The 25801-nt window shown below is 34.7% G+C and overlaps 4 protein-coding genes across 8 annotated transcripts; 1 reads left to right on the top strand and 3 right to left on the bottom strand.

Moving 5' to 3' along the window:
- Positions 1-1520: 1520 nt before the first annotated feature.
- Positions 1521-4468, bottom strand: lips-7. 2 transcript variants are annotated; one of them, NM_061355.5, is made up of 6 exons: positions 4360-4468; positions 2981-3229; positions 2810-2937; positions 2168-2295; positions 2019-2121; positions 1521-1903 (listed from the first exon to the last, which is right to left on the bottom strand). In NM_061355.5, exons 2-6 carry the CDS (start codon positions 3218-3220, stop codon positions 1624-1626), a joined length of 879 nt encoding a protein of 292 aa, NP_493756.1. In that variant the 5' UTR covers positions 3221-3229; positions 4360-4468; the 3' UTR covers positions 1521-1623. The 2 variants fall into 2 exon arrangements, with proteins under 2 accessions (NP_493756.1, NP_001370413.1); NM_001383781.1 differs by lacking the exon at positions 4360-4468 and having other exon boundaries at positions 1526-1903; positions 2168-2937; positions 2981-3503.
- mlt-10 (Molting protein mlt-10) lies at positions 4290-9617 on the bottom strand. Its single transcript, NM_061354.5, has 8 exons — positions 9452-9617; positions 9320-9393; positions 7930-8601; positions 7107-7319; positions 6613-6754; positions 6458-6555; positions 5745-5980; positions 4290-5027 (listed from the first exon to the last, which is right to left on the bottom strand). Exons 1-8 carry the CDS (start codon positions 9489-9491, stop codon positions 4430-4432), a joined length of 2073 nt encoding a protein of 690 aa, NP_493755.1. The 5' UTR covers positions 9492-9617; the 3' UTR covers positions 4290-4429.
- T27A1.3 (F-box domain-containing protein) lies at positions 9378-20796 on the bottom strand (the record flags this gene model as incomplete). 2 transcript variants are annotated; one of them, NM_001316855.3, is made up of 6 exons in its annotated part: positions 9378-9393; positions 17817-18085; positions 18133-18448; positions 20185-20439; positions 20536-20612; positions 20661-20744. In NM_001316855.3, 6 exons carry the CDS (start codon positions 20742-20744, stop codon positions 9378-9380), a joined length of 1017 nt encoding a protein of 338 aa, NP_001303784.1. The 2 variants fall into 2 exon arrangements, with proteins under 2 accessions (NP_001303784.1, NP_001303792.1); NM_001316863.2 differs by lacking the exon at positions 9378-9393 and having other exon boundaries at positions 17813-18085; positions 20661-20796.
- T27A1.2 (F-box associated domain-containing protein) lies at positions 19447-25474 on the top strand (the record flags this gene model as incomplete). 3 transcript variants are annotated; one of them, NM_061352.5, is made up of 5 exons in its annotated part: positions 19447-20095; positions 23934-24185; positions 24312-24636; positions 24925-25196; positions 25263-25473. In NM_061352.5, 4 exons carry the CDS (start codon positions 24094-24096, stop codon positions 25423-25425), a joined length of 852 nt encoding a protein of 283 aa, NP_493753.2. The 3 variants fall into 3 exon arrangements, 2 of the variants coding, with proteins under 2 accessions (NP_493753.2, NP_001303791.1); NR_133621.1 differs by having other exon boundaries at positions 19462-20095; positions 25263-25474; NM_001316862.3 differs by lacking the exon at positions 19447-20095 and adding an exon at positions 23303-23319 and having other exon boundaries at positions 25263-25425.
- Between the last annotated feature and the right edge of the window lie 327 nt (positions 25475-25801).

Raw genomic sequence — 25801 nt, 5'->3', positions numbered from 1 at the left:
TTTTGGAAAAAGTTCAAATTAAATTTTAAAAAATTCAAAATAAATTTCGAAAAAATTCTAAAATTTAAAATTTTGCATGTTTGCGAAAATGAGCAACACATGAGCATAAGCATAAAAATCTATAAGATTAAGAGAAAAAAAGAAGCAGAAAATAAAAGACATTTAAGTTATCATGGCAACGGGGGCTCAGGGGCGAGAGCCCCTGAGCTTCTGACTAGAAAATAATTAGAAATGGGGGAAAATAGTAGTTTTTGAGAAGAAGGAAATTGATATTGTAGTAATGATAATAATGAAAAATATCATGAAAGTTAGCCTGGGAGCGTAGAGAGATGTAAAGTTAGAAAAACAATTTTTAGAAAATTCCAAAATTTTTTAATTTATTTTTAATTTTAAAAATTTTTTTAAAACTATAGTTTTTATATATCTCGTAATTTTGAGTCAAAAAAATATTGGTGATGAATTTTTTGGATTTTTAAAAATCAATTTAGGCCAGATTTTCAAATTTTATAGTTAGTTCTTTTAAAAAAATTGTGAAATACCTATTGAAAAAAATCGAAAAAAAAAATGTTGAAAAGTTGAATGGAAAGATGGAAAACCTGAGAAGAATGTTGAGCACATATTCTGTTGGTAGAGAATATATATTTATGTATAAAAAGAAAAAGATAGAGAGACATAGACAAAAGACAATTTAGAACAGAGAGACACAGAGATCGATGAGGAGACGCCAGACATTTGGATGGAACTGACAGAAAATTGCGACTAATGATGACGGTTTTATTGATTTTTTGGGTAAATAGAGTATGGGGGATAAGGGTCTTTGGTTACAAGTTTAGGGAGAATATATGTAAAGTTTGTTGGAAAAGTAGGAAATTTAAGGAATTTTATAATAAGTAAAATAATTTTTTTTTAATTTTCAACGAAGTTTTTTTTTTATATTTAAATTTTCATTAAACTTTATTGTTTACTGTAAAACTGGAAACATTGTTTTAAATATTGAAACAGAAATATATGTAAAGTTTCCAGGAAAAATAGGAAATTTTGAGAATACTTTAAGAAAATTGTAAGGCTCAATTTGTTTTTAATTTGAAAATCAATTGAATAATGTATAGCCTATAACTACATATAGGGGCCTATAACTACATATATATATAACTACTGTATAGACTAAATTCAAAAAAAACAATTACTTTCAAAAAATTTTAATTTCAAAATATTTTTCAACCCCAAAAGTTTTTGGTTAAATATTTGAGGAATCAAGTGACATTTTTATGTGATGTTTACTTTTCAATAAAAATTTTGTTTATTTTATGATGAAAAATATAGGTGAAGCCCGTTGCGGAAATTTTTAGTGAAACAATTTTTTAAATGTGTTTTTTTTAGTTCTAAAAATGATGTTAAAAAAATAATACCTAAACTTCAAAAAAGGTTAATTTTAAAAAAAAACATTTAGAAATTTGTTTCCAATATTTAAAGTTTATTTTTGACAACTTACCCCGTTTTTCATATTTTTCTGTGTTAAATTGTTAATTTTAGCATTTAATTTTATTCAAACAAAAGAAAGCCATAAAAAATAATTTACAAATTCAAAATAAATAGTTACATTTATAAAATCTCCTCTAAAAATTAGTTAACATTCCTATGACTCTTTGGAGCCTTAGGCGAGTGATACAATATAAAATTCCTTTGCAATGGATGCGTAGTATCCATCAACTGGTCATGGTTAAGCCCATCACGCTTCACAAATCCAGTACCTCCTCTAATCGGGGACACTGGTCTTCCACAGGATCTGAATCCTATTTTTTCATCTGCAGTTGAGAATATACTGAAGACATGGGATCCCTCGTAGCGATGCTGGTTATTGATATCTTGAAGGAATTCCGAGTCACAGTGCAGTCCGTTTTTTCTGGAAAAATATTTGGGAAAATTTGGGGTTTCTAGGACTTCTGAGGGGATGGAAAAATTGGAAATTTACAATTGGCTGAGTAGCGACTCAGTTTAGCATTGCAAAATAAACTCACTTATTACATGTTCCAACAGGCACCGGCAGAATGCACAGGACACTACCATAATTTGCACCAGCAACTGACAGGAAGGTGTCCACGAGCTCAGTCAGCGGAGCACCTGGAATTTTTGTTTGCAAACTAAATTTAAAAAAAAACGTTCTTACCCAAAATCTCCCGGGTATCCACACATTGTCCTCCAAGAATTGCTTTTCTAGCTAACGGGGAGCCCATTGAGTAGCCGATGACGTCAACTTTCTGCCCAGTGTACTGTCGGACTGCAATTATCATTGCTCTGAAATTTTGGTAATACATGTATTGATTCGCTAAGGAGCAAAACCAATGGCTCCGTATCGCGCTAAATCATGCTCGAATCGAAGAAGAATTTTATGACCTACAACTCTGTTTTTACTACAAGTGTATAACAAAAAGTAACAAAGTTATGGCAGTTTGAAGTTCGTCTGAGTCGCTACTCAGTTTTTTTGTGATACGTAACCATTAAACTGGCTGAGTAGCGACTCAAGAAAATTAAAAAAAAAAACGATAACTTTGTTTATTTTGCTCCTAGAATTTTGCTTAAAGAGCCAAAGTTGTAGTTTATAAAATTGTGCGTAGATTGACAATGAATATTTATTGATACGGAGTCATTAAATTGGCAGAGTAGCGACTCACAAAATTCCAAAGTACCATAACTTTGTTCATATTGCACCTAAAGCCCTGCTCCAGAAGACATTGTTGTAAATAATAGAATTTTACGTCGATTGACATAAATTTTCAGACAAAATCATAACTTTTTCTTTCATGCCTACCGTATCTGCTTAACATAGTTGCATTTCATATCCACAAGGCCAACGGGTGTCCTCCCACTGTCTCCCCAAGTTGTGCCATAGATCTCCGAGTTTTTATAGCCTTTGGATTTCAGGTAGGCCACGGTGCCCTGTAGAAATTAATTTTAGTAATAAAATTTTTCAAAAACTTACCCCAAACCTCGACGCCTTATTAGTGATCCCGTGCACAATGATCACAGGATTCTGTGGCACCTCTGTTGGGTTCTCCTTTCCACCGAAACTCGCATCCATCCCCAAATCGGTACGCTCCAGCTGTCCGGTTATAGCAATTCCATAGCTATCATGAAGGAATTTGCGGAAATGTGGTGTAAAATCCGCAGAAATTCGGGAAAATGTAAATGTCAGGGAAAATATAAAAATCAAGCTTTTCATTGGTGGAATCTGCAAAAACATATTTAAAATTCGGCAAAAAATATACCAAAAAAGTATTCTGAAAAATCAATAAACAAATCCATTCACATGATATTTATCCCTCTTTAGAGGTGTAAAGATGACGAGGAAAAGCCTGTTTTCTCAAGGATATTCCTCCCATTTCCCCGTCTGCCAAGTGATGCGGTCTTTAGTGGGCTGGTACGCCAAGTTTTATACTACTATTTTGTTTGGAAATTTACTTGAAGGGGTGTGGGAATTTGATAAATTTAAAAATGTTTTGAGTAGCTACTAATAATTTGTTCTGCTAAAAAAATAATTTCTCAGCAATATTCTTTTTAAATCAAAACTGTAGGACAAAAACTGACAGAGTTACAACAACTTGAAGGATTAGAGTCGCTATTCAGCGAATTCCAAATTGCCATAACTTTGTTCAAACTTGAGCTAGAAAGTTGATTTAAGCAGCAAACTGTAGAAATTTAGGTTTTGCGTTGATTGAAATAATCTGCAATTTGATACGGAGCCACTAAGCTATCTTTATCATAAGTCGCTACTCAGGCTCCGTATCATAATTTTCAACATGTTCGATTTTTTGCAAAATTTGACGCTCTCTTTCTTACACACATTGGCTTTTGGACCAAAATAAAAAATTATAATACTATGTTGACCAAAGTTCCCGAAATTTTAAATGTTGTTGAGTTGCTACTCAGTGAATTCACTGGCTCCGTATCACTTTAACTGAGTAGCGACTTAACAAAACTTTTACTCTTCAAGCTGTACTATAAGCTCGAAAGTTTTTTTTTTAAACTAAGACAAAAACTGACAGAGTTACACCGACTTGAAGTATTTGAGTCGCTACTCAGCGAATTCCAAAATGTTATAACTATGATCAGTGTTAACTTAAACTTAAAACTCGTGAAGCAAAGAATTAACTTTAATATTTCCATTTAATAGTGTAATAGTAAATTACATAGGTATGTAAAATAAATTGGTGTCCATACCCGAGTCGCTACTCAGGCTCCGTATCACACCTAGGTTTTGTGAATTTTGTTTTAGGTCGCTACTCAGCGGAATTTATATTAAAATGCGGTTTATTGAACTGATATGTAACAAGTTTGAAAATGAATTAATAGGTAACATACTATAAATTAAATAAATTATTATTGCACGTATTTCTACTCGATTAGTGGTTGGGATTTTAGGTCGAAAAGCCTATGAAAGCCATGATGGGGACAACACAACTTCAGCAGCAATAAGCTTTGACTCAACCAGTGGGGACAGGGCGTACGGGGACAACACGACCGCGAACAACGCCTGTGGCGACAGAATAATTGGCGACAAGACGAATGGGGACAGGATCAGCGGGGATCCGACCATAGGTGTCAAGATCAAAGGATTCAAAGCGAACGGGGACAAGATCAATGGGGTGAACACCTGTGGGGACAGGATCAACGGGGACAACACCAATGGGGACAGAATGATCGGATTGAACACTCCTGGGACAAGGATCAGCGGATGGAGAACCAGTGGAGACAGGATGATTGGAGAGAAGACGAGGGGATTGACAATCAGGGGAGAGAGGACACGAGGGGACAGAATCAGTGGGACAAAGACCCAAGGGGACAGGATAATTGGTCCCAAGACGGCTGGGGACAGGGTGATTGGGGACAGGACCAGTGGGGACAAGACGATGAATGTGTTGGAGAGAGGGGCCGAGGCGAAGGTGAGAGGGGTTAGGATGAATGGAGAGGAGACGATGTCGGCTCGGCGAGCAACTCGGAACTTTTCGGCTTCAGCGAGGGCGCGGATGCTGGAAAATATTCAGGTTAGGGTTACTGTAGGGTGATCTAGATTTGAAGTTGAAATTTTTTGCTGGAAGTAACTACTGTATTTTTTCTAGGTTTGGAAATTCTATTTTTGAACAGAAAACTTCAAGGATTGCTGTATTTTACTGTACTTCGATCTAGATTTTAAAAACCAAATTTTGAACTAATTGTAAAGTACTCAAGGATTACTGTACTTTGACCTAATTTTTAAAACCAAATTCAAGGACTCAAAAGCCAAGGAATTACAGTAACTTGACCTAGTTTTTTTAAAATAAAAATACTGAAGGGCTACTGAAGTTTGATCATTTTTCAACTGATATCTATCATGAATTACTGTACCTTGCCTCAGATTTTCACCTAAGAATTACTGTACTTTTCCCTACTACTTACAGAAAATTTTTGTGAGCAAAAATACCAAAGGATTATTGTAGTTTGCTCTAATTTTTATTGAGACATTCCAAAATTGAAATATTCAAGGATTACTGTATGTAGGATTACTACGTTTAGTAGCGATGTTTTAGACTTAGAGTTAGTTTGGGTTACTGTACTTTGGCCTAGTTTTTTTTTAAACCAAAATTTGTAGTGGAAAAAACTTAGGATTACTGTAGTTTGACCTAGTTTCAGAAACAAATTTTTGGAGCTAAACTACTCAGAATTTTGCTCCAAACTACAAAATTATAGCTCAAAAAATCCCAACTTACTCCTTCTCAATATATTTCTCTGGGTCATCTCTCAGTCTCTTGAACTTCTTCAACGCCTTTGTATGCTTGTACGGGCTTTCCTTTCCGTAGAGTCTTTCCATTTGTTTTTCAGTCAAAAATGCGAATCCATCATCGTTAAGCTTCTTCTTTTGCTCTTCACTGTATGACTTATCGAGATCCTCGAAAACTTCGATTTTTGATTTTTCCTCGTTTCCCAGGATTTTTGTGGCGTTTTCCTGAAAAAAAAATATATTCAATTTATGTAGATAAATTTGAAAACTTATGGAACGTGAAAGTTTTGTTAAGTCGCTACTCAGCCAATATGATGCAGAGCCACTGAATTCACTAATTAGCAACTCAACTACATTTCTGATTGAGGGAACATAGTTCATAATAGTATTATAGTTTTGGTCTGAATGCCAATGCAAAAGAGTATCAAATTTTACGATGCATGTTACAAATTGTGATACGGAGCCTGAGTAGCGACCCAGGATAAGGATGGCTCAATGGCTCCGTATCAAATTGCAATCTATTTCAATCAATGCAAAACTTGAATTTCTACATTTTGCGTTTTGAATCAACTTTCTAGCTCAAGTTTGAACAAAGTTATGGCATTTTGGAATTCGCTGAGTAGCGACTCAACAACTTCAAATGCCCATAACTTTTTTCATACTGGTCCTAGAAAGTTGGTTCAAAAGGCAAAATTCCCTTACCTTAGTAAAGTAAAGTGGAACTCCATCGGTTCCTCTCAACTCCTTCTCCTTCTTCTCGCGGAACACCTTTTCAGTCTTGGTCACCTCATCACTGACGCCTGAAACAAATCAAGAATTGATGACGTCATTGTCGAGAAAACCAGTCTCTCTCTCACCAGCGGCTTCCACAATAAAATCCATCCAGGCATTTTGTCCGTGGTTATCCAGTTTTTTCAACAAATGCGGCAGTGAGGTGAGCTTCTCGATGCCTTCTCCCTCGTCGTGAAGCGAGAATAAGGATGGCGAGAGGAGATTGAACTGGAATTATTTTGTAATTTGTACTTTGTACTGGGAGATTTGTGGTTAAAACTGCAAAAAATTAAAATTTGACTAAAATTGTCCGGAAATGAATTTTTGTAATTTTTGGCAGTTTTCAAACAGGTTCGAGCATGTCAAAAACTAAAAATGCTCCAAAAATCGAAACTGAAATTTAGAAACTTGACTAATTTTGCCTTATCTCAATTGATTGTAAAAAAATTAGAAAATTTTTAGAGGTTCTTAATGTTTCAGAAAATTTGAAGCCTTTAAAAAAATGTTTCTCAGCCAAAAAATGAGCAACCGTGGAGCATTTTGAGCTGTTTTTAGATTCCATAATTTTGAAAAAACCAACCAAACTCTCATCCTCCTGCTCTGGAACAATCGACATCATTCGTGGTGAGACCATTTTCAGCGTTTTTTGATCGAAATCCGTCACATTTTGGCCGCCGAGCATCAGAGCTGTCTTCACAGCTTTTCTCAGGAATTTCAGTGGAACACGGATCTCGTCGGCTTCCTTCTTGCGCATAAGTTTTGCGATTTCATTGTTCTCGTCTTCCATCTCTGCCTGAAAATTTGGAACATTTGTTATATAGTTAGGTTGTTTGAGTCGCTACTCAGCAAACTTCAAATGGTCTTTCTGTCTAATTTTTGAGCAAAGTTATAACAATTTGAATTTTTTTATTGGTAATTTAGCTGAGTAGCGACTTGGCAAACTTCTAATAAATAATAGTTAGTGCAGTGAAAACCCTTCAAACTATCTCATCTGCTTTGGCATTAGTTTTGTAGTAGAAAAAAATTGAAAATTGATACGGAGGCTGAGTGGCGACTCGGAATTTAACCTTAAATATTTTAGTAACTAGAATTATTCTGAGTTCAAAATTAACTTAGAATAACAATTTTAAATCCTACAAAATGCAAAAAAATCATTAAAATTGGAGCAAAACGAACAAAACTCCGTATCGCAATGGTTATGCTGAGTCGCTACTCAGCCAATTCCAAATTGCCATAACTTTGCTCAGGAGACAGATAGAAACTAGGTTCAAGAGACAAAAATGTTTAATTTAAGAAGGGAAATATAATAGAATAATTTTCAAAATAATATGGTGTGATACTGAGTCGCTACTCAGCCAATATTCAAAATCGCCATAACTTTGTTCAAATTGAAGATGCGGTACCTGCTTCAAAGCCACCGGCTTCCGTGGATCCACAAACTCGGCCGGTGTATTATCAATCATCTGCTTCAGTCTCTTCTTCATAACTTCACGGTTCTTCTTCTCCCGTTTCGCCTCTTCTCCAAGCTTCTTGATACGTCCGACAGCTTCAACCCATGGCTCGGCTCGCTCCGTCTTATTTTTCATAGCTCTAACGGTATTTGTAAGGGATTTCGCCAGCTTTGTCATACCATCGACGTCATCCGTGGATCTCAAGGCGTAACTGTCACGATGGACGACTTTGTAGGAGCGCTTTGCACGGGCTGTTCCGAAGGAGCCGATCCATTCCAGATTCTCGTTATTTTCAGCAGCTCCAGCATTTTCAGCCTTTTCCAAATCCTTTTTGGTCAGCATTTTTGGATTTTCAGGTAAAACGATAGTTTCTGGAGACTTCACCACTTTCTGGTACTGCTTTCTTCCAAGTTTTCCCGATTTTTCAGCATCGAGAAGCTTCACAAGACACTTGGCATGCTCCCGAACATCCTTTGCGTCTTTCGAGCATTGCTGCACAATATTTTGATGCTCTGCTGGCATTTTGGCGATTTTCTTAGAGGCCACCGCCGCCATAAGTCCGGAGAAGGCCTGGGACAACCATTTGTCCATAAGCTCCACGGATGAGGTCTCATTCAGGTCAATCTGAAAATTGGAAAGGGTTAGGGGTTTTTGAGGTTTTGTAGAGTTTCGGATAGCTTTGAAATTTTTTAAAATTTTTGAAAATGTAGAAAAAAAAGTTAACTTTTTTTTCTAAAATTAAAATGTTAATTTAATTTTGCATATTAGAACTACATGATTTTTTTTAATTGCTAGATTTTTTTTTCAAAAACCCGCAAATTTGACTAGGTCAGCACGTCAAAAATTAAAAAAAAAATAATTAAGTATCAAACCTCTAGGCTAAAATAACCTACAGTAATCCTCAGCCCAGGGATGCCAAATTAATAATTTTTGGTTGAAATGCAGAAAAAAATATATTCAAACCAGAATTTAATTACGCTCATTTTTAAGCGAAGATTTTTTAAAAATTTGTTTTAATTAAATTTGTCTCTCTAAATTTTGAAAGAGTTCAAATTTTTCAAAATAAAAAAAATTTATTTTAAATTTTATGTCAAATCCTACATACTGCAAAAAATGTCTTAAAATTGAAAATAAAATTGGCAAGCCTCCGAATCACAGTAGTCAAACTTAGTCGCTTCTCAGGCAACTGCCAAAACTATCTTAACTTTGCTCACAGTCAGAATAACGATAGAGAGTTGGTTCAAAATGAAAAAAAATCAGATTTAAAATATCAAACATTTCTGAAATTATTAAGTGTAATACGGAGCCTCTAATTTATCAACAAAAAAATTTTGGTACTTACCCTTAAATGATTACCATCCTTAACTGCTCCATTTTGACTAATATCATGAGGTTGGACGTTAGCATAGGTTACGGCTGAAAACGTTGAGGTTATTTAATTAAACTTTTTTTCAATTTCAAATAGCACACCAACCTGCCAAGGCCGTAAATAATATTAAGTTCAAATTTCTCATGATTTATTGCCAAAATTTATTACCAATTTGAATCGGCCAATGGCAATTGATAAAATGATAAAATGATAATAGAATGAAGCAGCAATAAATGGGCGACGAGATAAAGGTGCGGACAGATGTGGAAGTGGGCGGGGTCTACAGTGAAAAATCCAATTATTTTTACAAATCACATAAGGAAGAAGCTGGCTGGTTGCAGGTGAACTCGTACCGCCCATTTTGCAAAATAGTTTCGGTTTTTTTGGAAGACTGGAAAATAATGATCTTTAGAGATGATTAGGTACGAAATTTTTTGGGCGAAGACCTACAGTAACCCATGGGAAGTTTCCGACGCTTCTGAAGCTAGAAGATCCATTTTTAATTAAAAAAAAAAGAGAATATTTATGACCCAGTTTCCATCTTTATTCTGAACAAAGTTATGATTTTTGGTAATTGGCTGAGTAGCGACTCAGCACTACACCATATTATTTTAAAAGGTAATCCATAATATTGGCCTTTTTAAATTAAACATTTTTGTCTCTTGAACCTAGTTTCTATCTTTCTCCTGAACAAAGTTGCGGCAATTTGGAATTGGCTGAGTAGCGACTCGGCTTAACCATCGTTTTTGATGAACTTTTTGCAGTTTTTAGAACTTAAAATGTTTATTCTAACATAGTTAATTTTGAACTCAAAATAATTCTAGTTACTGAAACATTTAGGGTTCAATTTTGAGTCGCTACTCAGCCTCCGTATCAATTTTTATTAGTATAAAGCTGATGCAAAGTTGATGACAATTTCAAGAGTTTTCACTGCACTAACTCTCACTATTCGTTATTAGTAATTAACCGAGTCGCTACTCAGCTAAATTACCAAAAAGAAACTATTAAAACTTTTGGTAAATTGAGCATATTCGTCTTTTGACCTCTATTCTGAACGAAGTTAAGACAGTTTTGGTAATTGGCTGAGTATTATTTAAATTTTTAGAAAATTCAGAAGATATAAAACACTGAATTCAAATTTCATAGCAAAACCCTTTAAGCTTTCAATCTGAAAATTAAAATTTTGGAGCAAGGAGGAATAGCGAAATACTATGAAAGGTGACAATTTCGAGAAATCCGTTTTTAATTTTTTTTAAAATAAAAATATCTCACAATTGTTGATAGTCATATCATTCATTAATACGGCTAATATAAAGAGAAAAGAATAAAAAGGAAGACGAGAAGAGCGGTTGCTCAGAGGCTAGGCATTGGTACTATAATAGTACCACTCTCATTTACAATCACCTCCTACACAGAGTGGCGGGAGGACAATAGAGCAAGCGGGAAGAAACTACGTTACACTGTACGGGCAGACAGGCGGCATAGATCAAACTATGTATACATATGCACAGGACCACGCAACAATTATCGCTTGATTCATGTCACATTTTTTGGGCAAAAAATTCCCGCATTTTATGTAGATTAAATCCTAAAACATTTTCAAGTTCCCAGGATATTCCTATTTTAATTTTAATTTTTTAGGGTCCCTACTCAGCCTCCGCATCTTCTACATTATTCTGAAAACTATATCAAAATTCTCTGGGAAGCTACTTTATAGCTCTAATTTTAGCAAAGTTTCTGTAATTCGGAATTGGCTGAATAGCGACTCAGGACTTTCAAATTGGCTTAGCTGTGTTCAGAGTTAAGTTAGAAACTTTTCTCAAAAAGTAAATTTTAAAGTAGATAGGATTCTACGTTAAGTGGATAAAATGTGATACGGAGCCATTGAGTCGCTACTCAGCAAATAGCCACAACTATGTTTATTTTGGGCCTAGAGCTACGAAGAATTTTGACCAAACTACTGTTTTTTCATAATTCAGTTAGCTGTATTATTGTTTATTACCCCTGATTTACAAAAATCCAATTCGCCGAGTAGCGACTCAAAAACTTTGAAACTACTGTAACTTTGTCAATTTTGCTCTTGGAGTTCTAATTTTTTGAGCATTAGCTCCAAGTCCAAATCACCGAAGAATCCATGTACCACTCACAGATTAACACTACTAATCAGCTACAAATAATGTGTATTTTTAGGGATTTCCAAAATCATCAGGTTCTATTATCCAATTAGTTCCTCTCTCGTCCACTTCCACTTCTTCCACCTGATTACCCAGTTTATCATCATTTTTAAAATGTTGCCAAATTAGCAATTGATACATCTCAATATGATAAATGTTGATATATGCACGATATATGGTCCAAAATGTAGAGAATTTTGCAATTTCTCACGAACTTTGTGTGAGTGAGGACGTTGGGCGGAATGCGTGGAAAAAGTGAAATTGATATGACCAATTAGTGTACGTGTGTGTGTTGATATTTATAGAATATAAAGATCAAAGTATATACATTGGAACATTTGAAAATTTTTGGACTTTTTGAATTCGGAGAAATTTTTGTTGGATTTTTATACAAAAATTTTTCAGTTCTAATTTTACTTTTTTATGTTTTTTTTCAAAAAAAAAGTACCAAATCGTACGTCACACCACCGCCTAAGGTACGTGCCATCACCAAGTTTTTGCATCAATTTGTTTCCCTATTCCTGTCTGCGGAAAATGTCGGCAAAAAAAGTTGAGATAACAATCAGATATTGAGATTCCGATGCCTACCGCAGCATGAGGTACTTTAGAGGAACTTAGGTTTAAAAAATGAAACATTTTGCTTCAAAGCGAGCTACAGTAACCGGAGAGTTTTCATAATTGCAAAAAGTTTCGAAATTTTCTTCAGAAACAAATTTGTGATGAATTTAAGCGTAGTGTGTCAGCTAGGAAACATTCTGCCAATATAAAAAATTCCATGAATCCTTTGGGTTACTGTAGAATTTCATAAATTTTTTATACTTGTCTACTTTGAAGACAATTACAAAGTTTGAAACACATTTAAAAAAATGTATTTTGACGGGTTACAGTTTACAAAAAAGTATTGCAAACATATTCAGTGCTACTTTAAAACTACATAATTTTCTAATCTTTGAAAATCTGAAAACAAAAAAAAATGAAGATTATGAAAAATTTTGAAAAAATTGTTCGAAATGTTTTTTTTAATTGGAGAATTCGTTTTTTTTTTAATTTTCACAAACTTAAAAATTAATTTAAACTGTTTTTGAAAATCGAAAAAAATTCAAATGTTCCAAATTCCTAGTCCACAATTTTCAAAATTTCCATATGGGCTACATTAACATTTTTATTTAAAAAAATAAAGGTAGAGGGTTACTGTAGATGTCAAATTTGATACGTTTTCTTTTTTTGAAAAAAATGCAAACTATATTTATGTCAATGGTGCTCTTTAAGTAATGTAACGAAATGTATTGAATTACATTTTGCGACATTTCTCGACATTACTTGAATAACCCAATAGAACCAGTTTTTCAACTTTCTGACTTACATTTTGAGCAGTTTGAAAAATTATCCCGTTTTTTCGAAATTAAAAATACCTAAATTTTTCATGATTTGGCATCACGTTTTGAGCAACGCTGTAAATTTCAAAAAAAGCTTCTCTCGATATGCCATGCCTTTCTAGATAATTACCAAATTTATAACAATTGTTACAAAGAAAACTATCAGATGGTACAGAGACTATCTTTTTATAGTCATTTTCTTTTTTACAGCTTAACTAATTTCCAACAACAACAGTATAGAAAATTAATTAACCAATATGTAGGCAAATTTCCGGCAAAACCAAATAGACCTGAGTTCTATGCTAAATCACAAAAAAACCAATAGTTTTCAAAAACTATAACTCTTATAGTTGAGAGAAGTGTGTTTTTAGACATGGTGCATCGATAGATCCAAATTTTTTTTTTCCATTAAAAAAATTAGAATACAGATAACCAAACTTTTCTACAGTTTTCCAATAAAACCAAAAAGAACCTAGGTTTTTTCTTCGTGATAATTTGTGATCTAGACCAGTAAAATTTTGATTTCTCCATGACAGACACATTTTGACCTATCATCGCAATTCCTAGGACAATCCTCCCAATAAGCTATCGTAATCTATCGTAATCCATCAGTTTCAATCACTAATTCGGCGGTGCCAAACCACCGCAAATACTGATCCAGTTTATTTCTGGCAAGAGATTGGGGGGGGGGGAAGAAAAAGGACTTTTGCGAAGGAAATTTTTGGAAAGCAAGAAGGAGAAACATATATTGGCCGCAGTGTCTTCTTATCTTCTCCCGAAGAAGATTCACCTTTTGATACTCACGTACAGGCAACCTTCCGAGGGAATTGGCTGTGATGAGTGGGGGGGGGAGTAGGGGACATAGAATGTCACGTACAAAAAGTTGAGAAGACATAGAGAGACCTGTTCTCTATTCAGGTTGGAAGGCTAACATTTATCAATATCTAATGATATATATATTTCCTGGAAAGTCCCAGGGAAGATCAAGAGATCACTGGTGAAAGATTTTTTAGACTTAGTGGAAATGTAAAATAGTTGTTGAATTGGGGTTCCTGAGATTGTCAGCTTTCAAATAACCCCCATATCGGCATATTTTGGTCAATCTTAAATTTTTAGAGGTGCGTTGCGGTCGCGTCGCGGTTCAAAGCATAAAATGCTAGTTCTTGTGCATATTTATTATGAAATCTGAATTTTTGAAGTTGAGATATTTCAAATATCGCCCATATCGCCCTATTTTGGACAATTTTGAAATTTTAATATGCGTCGCGGTTAAAAACAAAAATTGCTGAATTGTAGGGCAATGACTGAAATTCGTGCAATTTTTTGTAAAATCAGAATTTTTGAAGTTGAGAGCTTTTGAACAACACCCATATGGGCATATTTTGGACGAGTTTGAATTTTTTGAGGTGTGCGTTGCGGTCGCGTCGCGGTCGCGTCGCGGTTCAAAGCAAAAAATGCAGAGATGTATTATAGAAAAAATTCGATCGCACAAAAATAAACAACGACGCAACGACACTCCGCTATTTTTAAGCCCCGCCCACAATTTCATTTGCACTGCGGCCGCCACATTTCAGTGCAAATGAAATCGTGGGCGGGGCTTAAAAATAGCGGAGTGTCGTTGCGTCGTTGTTTATTTTTGTGCGATCGAATTTTTTCTATAATAGGGCGCTGACAAATTTTTGTGCATATTTATTGCAAAATTTAACTTTCTGAAATTGAGATCTTCCAAATGACACCCATTATGCCATATTTTAAGCAACTTTGAATTTTTTGAGATGTGCGTTGCGGTCGCGTCGCGGTTTTTAATAAATTCCAAAGTTATCCAAATATAATCAATATGGGTGTTATTTTAAAGCATATATCGTCACAAATTCAAATTCTGGAAAAAAAATGTCTGAATTTTAAATCATTTCACAGTAATTCAAACTACCTATTTAAAAAATTCTAGACCAATAAAACCAGAAATTCCAGAATTTCTCGACAAACAACATAAAAAATAAAATAGGAGATCATTGAGATCACTAAATTCCTGTAATGATTTATTCTCGATCAGGAAACCTGTTCAAGTTTCATTCTTTGATGTTTCACGAGGCTACAATAGGGAATTTCGGTAAAACCAATTAACATGCCCACCGGGGGGACACTCACAAAAAGGCGCTAAGTACTTTCCGGTTATCATACCAAATCACTATCATCTTATCATTCAATGGAGGTGACTACGTGAGCATAACACAAAATACAACGCGCGGTGAAATATTTATAGGAAGGGATTTTCGGATTATCAAACTGGGAAAATTAGTTTTTAAAAAATTGTGAAACTAAAATCGTAATTTTTTTAAATTGGAGTAGCGTCTGTGCAGAATTCTCATCTGGTTTCGCTTTCTTTTTTGGTAAAAAAAAATCCCGCATATTTTGTAGATCAAACCGTAGTGGCACATCAACGTGCTAAAGCAAAATTTTGGCGGTCAAACCACAAAAAAATGAACAATCGAAAATGTTCCTTTTTCCGTTTATTCTGAAAAACCTGAAAATTGGCTCTTTCTATTTTTCTTTTAAAAAAACATAGAAATTTATCGTTAGGGTCAGTGGGGGGATATAGTCGAGGTGATGTAATAGTATTGTAGCGATACTGTAGGAGTACTGTAGGATTACTGTAGTTCAGAAAAATTGAGTATTTGTTTTTCGAAAAGTTTCCTCCCTATTCATGAGTGTAGAAAAATGTAAAAAAATAGAAAAATCGATGTTTTTTTTTTTACATTTTTCTACACGCATGAATAGGGAGGAAAATTTATTAAAATACATTTTTGTATTTTTCAACATCACATGAATAACCCCATTAGAGTATTGAAAAGCTAACGCTCCCCCACTGACGCCAAGCCTATGCCCAAGTCGAAGAAATCTAAAATTACACTTGAATCTGAATCTAAGTACCTCAACCATCAGAACCTAATCCATTGACTTCAGTGATGATCTCGAAGTCGTAGATTGCTCAGAAGGACGAGATATCGAAAGAAGTGATGGACTGCTCGCAACTATTTTATGCGCACACAGAACCATGCACTTTATCATATGGCACGACAGATTCCCGACGGATCCTCGATCAATGTTTCTCTTCTCGGATTCTGTTTTAATCCCAAGGGAAGCGAGCAACCTTTGGGGATATTTTTTCTTAGTAAAGTTATAGAATGCCATTATTCAAATTCCTATCTCATGGGAAGAAAAGTTCAAATTCTGTACCAACAGCTCGCCTTGCGTTTTAGAATAACTTCTCAGGCAACTCAAAAGTAATCTGTGGATATTTTTCAGTAATCTAAATGAAGATTATTTCTAAGAAACTTGGAAATTTTGTAATATTTGAAGGAATGCGAGCAATCTCTACATATTTGCGAGCAACCTTTGGAGATTTTTTTAAAGTAAAGTTATAGAATGCCAATATTCAAATTCCTATCTCATGGGAAGAAAAGTTCAAATTCTGTAGTGCGTATATTTTTTTATAACTCCGTTCTTCCCACAAGAAAGGCCTTCTTCCCATGAGACAGGAATTCAAATATCGGCAGCATTCATAGGTTCAGAATTCGAACCTTTCTTTACATGAGATAAACATTTTATATCAACTAAATTAACCCTCCAGTAAAGGGGGACCTTTGATGAATATAATCACTCTGATGATATCTAATTCCGATGATTAATCCATTTTTCTTTCTCTCACACTTATGAACTAAAATGATTACTAAATTAAGGCGTGATATTCTAAGGTGTGATAACATATGATATTTATTTTTAAATTTAAATAAAGTTTTTTTTTAATTTTTGCTAAAGAACGAATAGTTTACAACCGCCTCGCTCAAATGTATTTTGATAAAAGTGGCTATTTAGGCTTAAGCCGCGCCATACCGCCGGTGTGTCATAAGGATTTCCTATATTTTATTCCAGTTGGTCATCCTAGTTTTTTTCGGGCCCTTAGGCTTAAGTGTGTCATAAGGATTTCCAATATTTTATTCCAGTTGGGCATCCTAGTATGTATTTCGGGCCCTTAGGCTGGTTGGATTGGGATTTCCAATGTTTTATTCCAGTTGGGCACCCTAAGTCTAAATAGCTCTTTTTCTTTTCTTTTGCGCTCCAAGCGCAAGGAAAAACCTTCTTATAACTTTTTAAGAGGGTTAGGCTTAGGCTTAGGTTAAGGCATTGGCTTTAGTTTGGCGTCAGTGGCAAGCGTCAGCTCGCTCAGCTCGCTACGCTATTTAGGCTTATTAGGTTTAGGTTTAGGATCAGGGCACACTCTAGGTACCAGTTTAGACTTAATTGTAGTCCCAATTTCTCACCTTCACAGATGATCACTTCAAACAAATATTTTGCTAAGGAGCAGGTTCAGCACGGTTATATCATTTTGACATTGTTGGAAAAATTCCTGAATAACTACATACAAAAATCTCAAACACTTTTTTAAGAAGTGAATAAAAAACTTTTTACGGCGCAAGTTTAAGCTCGTTGCTCTCAAGAAAACCTATGAATTGATTTACGTTTCACCTAATTGTGTGGTTTCTTGTAGACAAAATTTGCCGGTTTGCTTGAAAGTGATGAGCTCTTATGGTATATGCATTTTAGTTTTTTGAAACATTTTATCAATTTAAATGGCAAAATTAATTAATTTTTTGGAATTTTTCTGTAAATTAGTTTTTTATTATTCCAAAAATTCATAAGCCGTCTAAATCTGGGAAGTTGTTTTTGAAGTGCTCTTTGTTTTTGGAAGTTGTTTTTGAAGTGTCAGCAGTAACACTATTCTATAAAGAAATGATAAATCTATATCTCGGGACCCATTTTTCGACTTACCTTAAGGTGATTGTAAGTTCAATTGTAAGTTCAATTTTAGATTCTCACGCTTGAATACAGATTAAAAAATCTTAAAACAATTGAACTCACCAGTAGACTTTTGCTCGACGTCTCGGATTCCATTTGGAATGTGGTAAACCATTTAATAAATCATCAGTCCATCCATCAAACCAAGAGTTCAATTGAAATCTTCGTAATTTCGGCAAGTTGCCGGCTAGCCAATAGGCAATGTACTTGTTAAGTTTTTTCGGCATCATTGTAAGATTAAACAATCGGATCTTTTCACACTTCATATTTTTCAAATCGTCTACAGTGAAGTATTGGTTTCTATACAAATCCAACCGAGGAATGTTAAACAACTTAATACGAATCATCCATTAAAAGTGATGGTTCATTTGAAACTTACCAGTTTTGAGTTGAACAAGGGGCATTGTAAACAGCGAATAAGAAGTCCATGCTTCAAATCAAGATAATTTAATATAAATTTCATATCTTCTGTAGTAATGTACGAATCATCTCCAAGTAGTTTGAGAAAATGGCATTTTCGAATTAAAGGGTGCTCCAACGCGCACCGATATTCCCCAAACATTCTATCGCGGTCAATTGCCAAATCGACATGATCGATTGAAAATGAGTCATTTAAAATACTCAAGTAACTGATTAACTCTTGTGAAGTTTTATAAGGCATACATGGCAACTTGTTCTCTTTCTTGTAGTTCGTGCTGAAAAAGTTTAAATTGGTTTGAGCGAAGAATTTCGACTTAATGTTAGAAATAGTTCGGTTTAGATTTAGGTATATTTTGGGTTTGAAACCTGGCTTATGCTTTCGTTTATTAGGATTATTGGCCACAGTCCGGCTAGGACGTGGCTTAAGTTATAGCCCAGTGGGATCACCACCAGACAGTGTACCTGACTCCCAGATCCGCAGTGCATAGCACTTGAACAACGGATCGTCCTTCAATCTTTAATCCTTTAAACTTAATTTGTAGATCGTTTTAAGTGCATCTAAAAAAACGATCTACTTTGTTCTTTTAAATAATTAACAAAAGATATATTGCCTGTCCATGGAGTAATGAAAAACATCTCCAGATTTCACGAGCAAAAGACACCTGCGTCTCTGTTTCTCGCATGCTATCTCAAAACAACAGTTTCGAGAAATATCGAGAGCGTGCGGAGAAGAGAGACGCAGACGTCTCCGTAGTTCTCATCAAATCCTGGACAAGTGATACTTTACTGTGCTCGTTTCATTGATTACAGGTAGAGGTACCCATTTACAGCCCGTGTGCATCTATACGCGATATCGGAAGTGCGTAATTATCGCCATAATTGACGCGCATTGTTATTATTGGAAGATCAATAATAACTTTGTAAATACCACAGACACGCCAGTGTTAATTTGTGCGTCAAATATGGCGAAAAATACGCACACCCGCATTAACGTAATAATGGAAAAAGGGTCTCTGCAATTGCCAACCAAGACGCTCAACTTTCGACGAATTCAAACTTTGACATAGAATTTCCTTGTTTTACGCGATCGTACTCTTTGCCCCGTGACTCACTCCCAATGCTCAGTTTATTAATATTGTTTTTTCATCTTTTGCACCATTCAATTATGATTGCATTCCTATCCCCCGCCATTCTTACTTATTTTATTAATTCTCCGCCCACTTCATACTGTATATAAGCCATCTTCTGCCTGATAGCTCTATCATTCCTTTTCAATTCATATCAATAAATGATATAAACCCCAACAGGGGTGTGCGGATAACCGATTTTTTCGGCTAACGGATAAATCGGCTAATGCCGATTTTTTGAGAACCGGCTAACGGCTAATTCGGCTAACGACTAATTTCAAAATTTTCGGCTAACGGCTAATTCGGCTAAAATCAATCGGTCAAATCGGCTAATTTTCGGCTAATTCGGCTAATTCGGAAAATATTCATTTGGTTAAGCTTTTTTGTCCATTCTGTTAATTCAGGTTTTGGGTTAATTTGTTCACTGTTATTGAGCAAATTCAGTGATGAACGACTGCTCAAATAGGAAAAAATCATACAAATTCACCACAGTTTGTTTTCCGAAAAATATGTTAGTTGAATTAGCCGAAATAGCCGATCGGCGAATTCGGCTAACATCGGCCAAAATCGGCTAACGGATAACTACGTATTAGCCCAACTGCCAAAAAGTCGGCTAACGGCTAATTCGGCTAATCGGTAAAAAGGTTGGCTAACGGATAATTCGGCTAATATTAGCCGAGTTAGCCGAATTAGCCGATCGGCGAATTCGGCTAAATCGGCTATTATCCGCACACCCCTGAACCCCAACCAACTCATAACTCGATTATGGTGCATCGACGGGGACTTTATCAAATTGTAAGTGTTTTTGTTGTGTATTGCGTAAGCTGTGAGGTTGTTAGAAAAAGGCTATTCAACGCCGTGGGACACATTTAAAAAAAACTAACCAAAAAAAGTTGATATAGTAATTGACGTCATAGTGTGTTGCCCAGTCGATTCTTTGTTTTCGTGCTTCATTCATCATAAATTGATACACAAATCGCGTATTTCTCTCTGTGTCCAAAACTATTACTCTTTGACAAAAGGGAGCATTCTCCACGCCAGAAAAGTCCTCGTGGCATTCAATGATTAGTTTGAAAATTTTACGATTCACTTGTTTCAATCTGCTTCGAACATTTTTTGAGGTCTCAGCCATATTGACTCTGAAAATGTACGACTCATTAAACAGTTTTAGCTCATTATTTTGTATAAAAATTACTTCAGAATCACACGGGGTGACCCAAAATGTATAGACTTACGCTTCATTAATAGCCATTAGATTGATTACATTTTTGAATGCAAGGTGCGGTAGTTTTGTTATTTGAAAAGGCTTTTTCTGTAAGAAATCGCAGTTTTCATGACCAATAAAAACAGAAAAACTTACGACGAGAAGTTTGAATATTATTGTTATTGCCACAGCTATTACAAGGCCGATTGTTATTAGTAAAACCAACAAATATTTGAACATTTTGAGACTTATTTGAAATAAATATCGACCCAGACAATATTATAATGAATGATTTATACAGAGAAAAAGAGCACTCAGATGTCTTCTGCGTCGTAGGTAGGAAGAGGAGAGGTCAACAGATGCGCTATACGATACAATGAAAGGAGGAGTACACCTCGTGTCAGACCTAAAAAAGAGACACATAAAATTTGAACATTTATAATTCCAATAATATCTCACAAAACTCACAGAATTAATAAAAAATATGCCAGAAAATTATTTATTTTGAAAAAAAACTGAAAATTTGACTGAAAATTCAGAACATTTGACAAAGTCTACGTCAAGTTTCATTCTTTGATGATTCACGAGGCTACAATAGGGAAATTCGGTAAAACCAATTAACATGCCCACCGGCCGGAGGGACACTCACAAAAAGGCGCTAAGTACTTTCCGGTTATCATACCAAATCACTATCATCTTATCATTCAATGGAGGTGACTACGTGAGCATAACACAAAATACAACGCGCGGTGAGATATTGGAAGGGATTTATGGATTATCAAATTGAGAAAATTAGTAAAATATTAATTTTGAAATGAAAATCCACGTGGTGCCAAGATGTACCATCCCGGTTTCACCTACAAAAAATGCGGGAATTTTTCGCAAAAAAAAATGTGACGTCCGCGTGATCTCTGCGTTTCAACTTCCGCATTTTTTGTAGATCTACGTAGATCATACCGAAATAAGAAAAAATTTGAAAATTCCAGTTTTGATAATTCATATATTGCAAAACTTACTCGAAATTTGATTATCATCACCACAATTATTACAAAAACGGCAATTAGTAAAAGCAACAAATATTCCAACGTTTTCGGAATTGGTGCATTCGATAAGTTTTCTAAAAAAAAGTATGGGCTGCAGCAGCTGGGGGAGACATCTTATGAGATCAAGAAAAAGGTGCATAACAGGGGTGGGCGGCAAACGATTTTTTCCGGCAAATCGGCAAATTACCGGAATTGAAACTTCCGGCAAATCGGCAAACCGGCAATTTGCCGATTTGCCGAATTTGCCGGAAAAACGGCAATTGCCGAAAATTGTGGGCAAATTACTGGAAAAAAGAAACACTTAATTTTTTTTCTGAATTTTCAAAAACTATTCTTGTCAACGAAAATTATACAACTTAAGTTCTTATGAAACTTACTTGATGCAACTTATCAGATTTTGGTTTTGATGATGAATATGATTTATACATTAATTTCACCATTTTTCATTATTCAAATCATCAATTAGTGTGAGATATTTATTACGTTACCTTAAAAAACAACGAAATTATTCAAAAAACACAAAATTGAAACGGGAACATTTTAAAATTGTTTTCAGTAGTAAGTTGTCGTGGTGAGACCTATGCTTCAAAACAGTGGCCCTACCTTTGATTATTTCCGACAAGTCTGATGCCCGGCAAACAGCAAATCGGCAATTTACCGAAAATTAAAATTTGCCGAATTTGTCGACAAATCAATTTGCCATCTGCCCGTGACGTCTCTCTCTAACCAGTGCTCTGTTTCTCTTATTGTGTTACTGTGTCGATCAATATTCTTTTTTGTTTTTTTTTTGCCTTTTCAAAATGCTCCTCGACTTTCTGATACTCTTAATCACTTACGACGAGAAGTTTGAATATTATTGGTATTGCCACAGCTATTACAAGGCCGATTGTTATTAGTAAAACCAACAAATATTTGAACATTTTGAGATTTACTTGAAATAAATATCGACCCAGACAGTACTATAATGATGTATACAGAGAAAAAGAGCACTCAGATGTCTTCTGCGTAGGTAGGAAGAGGAGAGGTCAACAGATGCGCTATACGATACAATGAAAGGAGGAGTACACCTCATGTCAGACCTAAAAAAGAGACACATAAAATTTGAACATTTATAATTCCAATAATATCTCACAAAACTCACAGAATTAATAAAAAATATGCCAGAAAATTATTTATTTGTAAAAAAACTGAAAATTTGACTGAAAATTCAGAACATTTGACAAAGTCTACGAAACAAAACAAAAATTACTGAAATTTTTGAGTAAATTAATTTTGCAAAAAATTACAAAACGAAACAAATTTCGTTTGGCCAAATGTTACCTTAAATTGTGAATTTCCGGCAAAATTTATTTTCAGCTCAGCCCTGTTGCATAACACCCCCCCCCCCCCCCCCCCCTGACCAACAGTTATTTACATCTGTTGACCTCTCATAGTCAGGATCTTATTGAGCCTTCCCGGTGGGGAGACCCCATCTGCCCGTGACGTCTCTCTCTAACCAGTGCTCTGTTTCTCTTATTGTGTTACTGTGTCGATCAATATTCTTTTTTGTTTTTTTTTGCCTTTTCAAAATGCTCCTCGACTTTCTGACACTCTTAATCATCGCCGTCATTTCAATATTTGCGGTCATAAAAATAAAATTTAAAGTGAGTTAATCCCTTATCATGTACAGAAAAAATTTTTAAAAAACTTTTACAAAAAAAACCATTCCGACTAACAAAACTTCAGCGTGTTGCATTCAGAACTGTAATAAATTCAATGAATATTAATGAAGTGTAAGTTACCTTTTTCTGGGCGGGGTCTAGCACACCACAAATTAAGATAATCGAAAAAACTAGGCCCAATATTTAAATTCCAGTCTGCGCACTAAATTTGAAATTGATTTTTTTCTAATTTTTAGTCTTGAAATTTACCGTATTTCCTCTGTTAGTCTTGCAACCCTACGGACCTTTTCTCATCGTTGTGGTGAATTTTTTTCTGGAATTTATACAAAAATATAGAGAAATATTCGTACTTCTTGCAGACAACTTCAATTTTGTTGCAGACAACTTCAATAAAATATTTGAAAAGTTGCTCAAAAAACGCATTAAATTTGAAAAATGGCCTGTGAAAGTGCCGATCGGCACATTTAGACTGTGGCACAGTTTTTGTAAAGTTATTTTCAAAAAGTACAAGTATTTTTCTATATTTTCATATACAGTTTCAAGAAAAAAGTTCGACACAACGATGAGAAACAGAGGATTTTGCAAATGTTGATTCCGTAAAAAAATAAAAACCAAGTGCCTCTGCTGCTACGGACCGATTAAAATTAGTTTAAAAAATGCAAGGAGAAACAATAATTATCATTAAATTTCTTGAACAGTGAAACACAAAGTTAGAAAATTTTCAGAATCGATTTGGCTAGGACATCTACTCGTTTCCGACGGAGTTTGAAACAAGTAAATCGAAAAATTTTCAACGTAATCATTGAATGCTATGATGAGTATTCTTCCGAATTGGGAAACTATTTCTGGTATCGAAGGATAACAGTTTTGGAAACAGAGAGAGATATGCAATTTGCTTATCACTTTATGATGAATCAAGAACAAGGAATCAACTGGGCAACTCATCAGAACGTCCATTATTTTATTAATCTGTTTTGGTAGGATTTTTTTTTGACTCAAAAAAACGGCAAAATTTTTAATTTTAACGATATTCTTTCCGCCTTTTTTAACAATAGCCCATTGACAATATACTACTTACTTTTTGAAAAACAAAAGTTTTCCAGCACGTACCACAAGGATGTGAACAAGTCGCCATGCTTGTCCTATGAAACTTCACAAGAGTTAATCAATCTTTTGGGCATTTTAAATGATTCATTTAAAATCGACCATGTTGAATTGGCAATGGAACGTGATGAAATCTTTGGGGAATTCAAATCCGCACTGAGTCATCCATTATTTCGGAAATGCCATTTTGTTAAAGTTCTCGGCGAGCTATCGTTCGTTGACACAGAAGACGTGGAATTCATATTGAAGAATTTCGATTTGAAATTTGGATTTTCAAATTGTAGTTTTCAACTAGTCGGGTTCAACAAAAAACTCATAAAACTGGTAAGTTTAAAATGTATGTAGCACATATTTCAGTACTTAATGATGTAGTTTAAAAAAACGGGAAATTCTGAAAATGTTTTATCAGCATTTCAAGCTACTTACCGAGTCTGTGTTTGCAAAAAAACTTTGTAAGAAATGCTTGCTTACTTTCCTATTTTTCCTTTGGTAAAAGTGATAGTTTAAGTTCCTATTCTGCAAGTTTTTCTTATGACACGATTAAAAAATCGTATTGCAATAAATAACATTATGTATCAGTAATTTCCTAAAATACACTACTCTTTTTTTAAGTTTTACAATATTCCACGGTTGGACTTACGAAGATGCCCAAAATTAACATTAGACGATTTGAAACTGATGAATTGCGAAACGATTCGATTCGATTATTTTGGTGGATTCTCGGGAATACAACTAAACTGGCACATTCAATACTGGTTTGCCGGAAATATGTCAAAACTACGAAGATTTCAATTAAACTACTGGCCTTATGAGTGGACTGATGACTTATGTGATGGTTTGCCACACTCCGAGTGGAATCCAAAACGTCGAGCAAGATATTTCTAGTGAGTTTGATAATAAGCTCATGCCTAATAAGTTATGGTTCTGAACTAAACCCAAACTTATTTCAGTGATGATCTGGAAGTCGTTGATTGTTTAAAAGGACGCGATATCGAAAGAAGTGACGGTCTACTTGCAACTATTTTAGTCGAATATGATACCATGTACTTTCTCATATGGCATGATAGATTCCCGATGGATCAACAAACATTGTTTCGCTTTACGGATAATTAATATTTACATGCTTTTTGAATTTTTGCAATATAAATTACCATTTTCTTGAATCGTTTTGTTAATTTATTTAAACCTGTGAGCTAACACGAGCATGTTATCGATCATCTAATATACTTTTTTTGGAGCAAAAATGATTTTCTTGAACATGCTACATTGCTTTGGATTTTTTCAAAATCTCATATTTTTCAAAATTTTGACAATTTGCCAAAACTTTGATCGTAAATTATCAAAAATCTAAACATTTTTGGAGTCTTTTATTATGGTATTTGGTCGTTTTGGATCATTGTAAGTGTATTTTGACAATGTTCCAACTGGCGCTACTCCACCTTTAAAGTCATTTGATAGAAGATAAGGTTTCAATAAAATATGTAAATTT

The sequence above is a fragment of the Caenorhabditis elegans genome, chromosome II (assembly GCF_000002985.6).
Source record: "Caenorhabditis elegans chromosome II".
In the NCBI taxonomy this organism is placed as follows: Eukaryota; Metazoa; Nematoda; class Chromadorea; order Rhabditida; family Rhabditidae; genus Caenorhabditis; species Caenorhabditis elegans.
The sequence above is the reverse complement of the archived record's forward strand: the minus strand, read 5'-3'. Positions and strand labels throughout refer to the sequence as shown.